The sequence below is a fragment of the Cynara cardunculus genome (assembly GCF_001531365.2).
Source record: "Cynara cardunculus var. scolymus isolate 2C chromosome LG 12, CcrdV1, whole genome shotgun sequence".
NCBI classification, from domain to species: Eukaryota; Viridiplantae; Streptophyta; class Magnoliopsida; order Asterales; family Asteraceae; genus Cynara; species Cynara cardunculus.
In genome coordinates, this window is record NC_037539.1 from 28,057,664 (window position 1) to 28,062,895 (window position 5,232).

The 5,232-nt window shown below is 35.9% G+C and overlaps 1 protein-coding gene across 1 annotated transcript; it reads right to left on the reverse strand.

Annotated features, from left to right (window-relative positions):
- Nucleotides 1-1,620: 1,620 nt before the first annotated feature.
- Nucleotides 1,621-4,555, reverse strand: LOC112523816 (zinc finger BED domain-containing protein RICESLEEPER 2-like). The gene is made up of 7 exons (XM_025133488.1): nucleotides 3,446-4,555; nucleotides 2,688-3,360; nucleotides 2,487-2,598; nucleotides 2,269-2,323; nucleotides 1,915-2,076; nucleotides 1,678-1,775; nucleotides 1,621-1,630 (listed from the first exon to the last, which is right to left on the reverse strand). The coding sequence occupies exons 1-7, from the start codon at nucleotides 4,553-4,555 to the stop codon at nucleotides 1,621-1,623; spliced, it is 2,220 nt and encodes a 739-aa protein (XP_024989256.1).
- Nucleotides 4,556-5,232: the final 677 nt, after the last annotated feature.

Below are 5,232 nucleotides of genomic sequence, written 5' to 3' on the forward strand. Positions count from 1 at the left end.
CAAAACTGTTTTAAAGAAGCAATCCCTTCTTTATCTTTCCCAAAACAGTTTTTAATACTCAAATATATAACAATAACATCTTTAAACTATCAAAATAATTTTACCATCTTTTCTTCAAAACCAACATAAAGACCCAGCAGTTTGTATAACAATATATAAAAAGGTTTTAGTCATCAAAAAATCACAGTGTATAATCAACAATATTTTTAAAATTCACCTTAACAATCACAGTTTCTACAGTTTTAAAACACACAGCAAATCACAAGCTCTTCAAACAGCTTTGAACAAGAGATTCCTTCAAGAACACTTCTCACTGCCACAACACTCTTTTTCTCTTTCAACAGATTTTTCTTCAAATGAAATGATAAGATATAATCTTATGTTTTTATTTCTTTAAATATTCCCACCATGGCAGTGAAGATTATTTTAATTATAAAACTCATAGGCGGTGAATCCTTTGACCAATAAAAGTAATTTACGCGGTGGTTTTTTTCATTATAAAATTCATGATTTCTTAACCATGAAGGTATAAGTTTTTAAATATTATAATAATGTTTCCACCAGAATATCTTATCACATATAGGCATCACCTCATGTATGTTTCACACCACATGCATACATGTATAAATCATATATGTCATGTCGTCTTTTCACGTATATGCATGCACAATATCATGTTCACATTTCACATATATAGTTCATGCATTTCTAAATTAGGCATGCATATTTCACGTAATCCACATAATAAACACGTATAAATTACCTCAACCCAGGTTGTCTAAATCCTGGTTATAACATTATTCCTCCCTTAATAGAATTTCGTCCCGGAATTCACTCATTCAAATAACCAAGGATATTGGGTTCTCATGTCAGATTCTAATTCCCAAGTTGCTTCTGAACTCTTAAAGACTTTTGTATTATGGACCTATGTGGGAGAAGACATGTATTCTTTGTATAATATGTGTTATATGCAATGTATGGATTGGGGTGTTACAGAGTTGGTATCAGAGCCTGAATTTAAGGAATTTAGGTATTCACATGCATGATACCTAGACTTAAACTATTTCATTGCATATTAGGGTCTCAGACATAGTTAGCACCTTTGGAATAAGTATAATAAGTTAAGAGATCAGTGTGTAAGGTATTTTCGGATTACATCTGGCCAATGTAATTTTGAATCTACAGGTACATAACTGAACTTGGACACTTTATTATATTTGGGAATGTGAAAAATGTGTGTATTAACTTTGTTATGTATAGATGGCTAGTAGGTCAAGAAGGTCGGAAAGGATCACCCGCCCCAATGAAGAAGAATCCCCTATTGCTCCTATTGGCACCTCTGAGGGCAGAAGCAGAAGCAGAGGCAGGGGTAGAGGTAGAGGTAGGGGACAAACCAGAGTAGGACTGTGCATCGGTCGGGTGGAGTCGGGTCGGACCCGAAAATGGTTAACCCGATCGGGTTTCAAGGTAGAAAGACATAACCCGAAGTACACTGTTCGGGGTTCGGGTCTGGTCGGGTACGGGGCTAATCGGGTACGGGGCTAATCGGGTCAGGTTCGGGTGAATAGCATAGAAGAAGCAAATTGCACAGCCTGAAATAAACTCACTTTATAAGGCCACTCACTTTACCCTGCATGACATGAAAGTCACAATCACAAGCCTAAAAAATCAACTTACAGAGAAAAGCGCAGATCCAACAATTGCAACAACATATTCTGGAAAAGTTGAGCGCATGGTCCATGTTGTCTCCGATGACGAACTGTATACGCAGAACACTGTCATTGATAAAGAGAGATATAAGAAGTAAATGTGTTGCTGAATTGGTGATGCTTTAGGTAAAGTATGCTATGCTGCACAAATACACAAGCAAACAAAATAAATAACAAAGGAACATGAGAGACTTTGTTTGTTCACCTGGCGTGCACCGTTACCGATACATGGTTGACTACTAGACAATTGATGGGGAGGGTAAGGAGAAGGAACCGTATATGGAGGCCTCGGAAACGATCCAGGTTGCTGACAGCAAACAAGCAGCAAAACACCAAACGATCCAGGTTGCTGACATTGAGCCACAGGCTGTTACAAACAGCAAAACACCAAACAATGATAGCAAACAAGCAAAATTAAAAACAAACAAGCCATCGATGAACTTGAAGTCACTATATTCTGATTGGTTTATTGTCCACAAAATGGGAAAGATAATGTACAGGAAAGAAAAGTGGGAAAGAATCTTCAATCTCTTTGTAGTTTCCCATCACAAATTCTCACTTTGGTCATGTTGTCTTCACACCATTGTATATGTTCTTCACTTAGATCAGTAGTCCTGAAATATTGAGGAAAATTGATAAAGTAACATAAAAGAAAACAAGAGGTATATTATCTAGTATGGCTTGTASTTTKCCCCCTTTACATTCCAAGATTTCATTATATTGGAGGTTGTACAAAGAAATAAAATACCTTTCAAAATTCAAAGTGCTCACTTCTACAATATATCATCTAGCTGTAGGTCATCTACATCAACATCAACAGCTGGAACCGGAAGAGAATCCTTTTGGTCAGTGACAGAACTTGAACTTCCAATTCTCATATTCATCATGTCTGCATTTATAGAAGTATGTAATATATAAGTATACAAATTCAAGTTGAATAGGTATACTAAAATACTGAATACATAACTAATGTCATACCTTTCTCAAACTTTTCAATATCAGCTATGTTTTCTTCAACTGCAATTGGCTGACTAGGGCCTCTTAGCCAGTCTTGTGTACATATTAGAGCTTCTACCATTTTAGGAGATAGAGAACTCCTAAAATTATCTAAGACCCGGCCACTAGTACAAAAAGTAGACTCAGATGCCACAGTTGAAATTGGAACAACAAGCACATCTCTAGCCAATTTCGAAAGAATAGGAAACCTTTCACTATTAACCTTCCACCATCTTAAAATATCAAAATCGTTTGTCTCATCTACGGTCGACTCACTTAGATAAAGTTCAAGTTCACTCTTTTTRTTRAGTGAAGCYCCACTTTCCATCTTTTGTTTCTTAAGTTGGCTCTTTAATCTAGATTGTACCCTTCCAATGGGAACATTCTCACACTTAATGGGTGGAGGAGGCATCATAGTGGTAGAAGGTTCGAAATATGTTGACACATACTCTTGAAACAACATATCCAATTTAGACTTTACATTTTCAAAGCATGCCTTACCTTGATCCTCACCATACATTTGAGTGAGTTGGACTTGCATGTACTCAACCTTGTCTCTCGGGTCCAATATATTGCCAAAAAATATGATGAAGTTCATCTTATCTGGATCACCCCAATATTTGTTGAACTTCTCTTTCATTTTAACACCCATTTCCTGTTCATAAATCAAAAACAAAAAGTTAGTAAACAACCAAATATAAGTAAATAATAAAGGTAATATTAAGGGAAGATAAACATACCTCTTCAACTTTCGACGTAGATTGTAACATATCGACAATAATGCAACTCAAATCTGAAATCTCGGTTAAGAAAAAATTTGAGGTGACATAAAGTGAGCCATATATCCTAATTGTCATCTCATAAAATGTCTTCAAAAATATGACCAAACTGTCAACCTGTAACCAATCAAGATAGGAAGGCACCGAATCACTCAAATCCAAACGTAACGTGGTGTCACTACTCTCATACGTTTCAAAAACTTGTTTGTAACCTATTGTGATTCGAAACATCATATAGGTGGAGTTCCATCTAGTTGGAACGTCAAGACATAAGGAACTTTTCTCTTCCACTTCAAGCAAATCTGCAAGTTCTCTAAACTTCTTCAACCTAGATGGAGAACCCCTCACCCACTTAATGCAATCCCTAATCTTTTTAACTGATGAATCTGCTAATTTCAATCCATCTTGTACAACCAAATTAAGAATATGAGCAATGCATCTCATATGTATGTACTCTGCCCTAGTAGAAGAACCACCCCAATTCGCCACCTTTTTCTTCATGAACCCAACGGCAATGTCATTGCTTGATGCATTATCAACTGTGATGGTGAAAATATTTTTTACTCCCCAATCAAGCAAACAACTCTCTATGGCCTTAGCTATACTTTCCCCTTTATGTGAATGTATAGGCACAAATGAGATGACCTTTTTATTTAATTTCCACTCATCATCAATAAAATGTGCAGTGACACACATATAATTGATTCTTTGGACAGATGTCCACGTATCAGTGGTCAAACTAATCCGCTGCATGCTTGACTTAAACAATTTCTTAAGGTTGGTTTTCTCTTCAAAGTAAATACTGAATATATCCCTATTAATTGTCCATCTAGAAGRGATCTTAAATCTAGGGCATGCAGCCTCAACAAACTGTTTAAAACCTCTCCCTTCAACAAACCTAAATGGAAGTTCATCCATTATAATCATTTTCGCTWACRTCTTTCGAACAACCTCTTGGTTAAAAACCCAAGAGGTCAAAGCACCATCACTATTCTCAGATTTTGTAGATTGAAATGCAAGAATTGACTGCTTTGTTTCCTTAGCATGTGGATTCTTTAAACAAGCTTTCATGTGGTTATTTAAAGAGGAAGTACCATGCTTTTTAGCCTCAGCTGCATATACTTTTGAACAATATAAGCACTTACCTATAATGACTACCCCATCCTCGTTTAAAATCTTCTCAAAATGGTCCCAAACTTGAGATCTAGATTCTAATGTTTTCTTTTTCTTGTACTTTCCAGAATAGATTGACTTACGGTAGGATTAGATTGTGAAGGAGGAGCTTGATGATGACTGTTACTTTCAGACTGAGACGTGCTAAGTTTTTCCAACTACAATTGTAAACAATCTAAAAATATAACAACTACTAGGTGTGAAAGACTAATTAGAAAGGAAAGGATAGATCTTTTTTTGAGCCTAAAACAGTAACTGCATGACATATAGGTAGTTGTTTGGAAAGTTCCTTGTTCATAAGGTAAAATAAGTGGGATTTAAAGTTTTTCTCTTTATGTAGTTGCTTGCTAATTGCAGTTTCCATGTCCGAATGCCAGAGCACTAAAGAGCCATAAAAGCAGGTGCTAAAAAAGTGAAAATGGTCCAAACTCCAAAGTACTATTACATATACAAACATACAGTACATGCAATTGATGCAACTTATGCATACTTTTGATGTCACTTTTATGGTTCAAAAATTTGCCCCTGCACAATATATGACAATTCATAAAACTAAAGACGACGTTATGCCAACA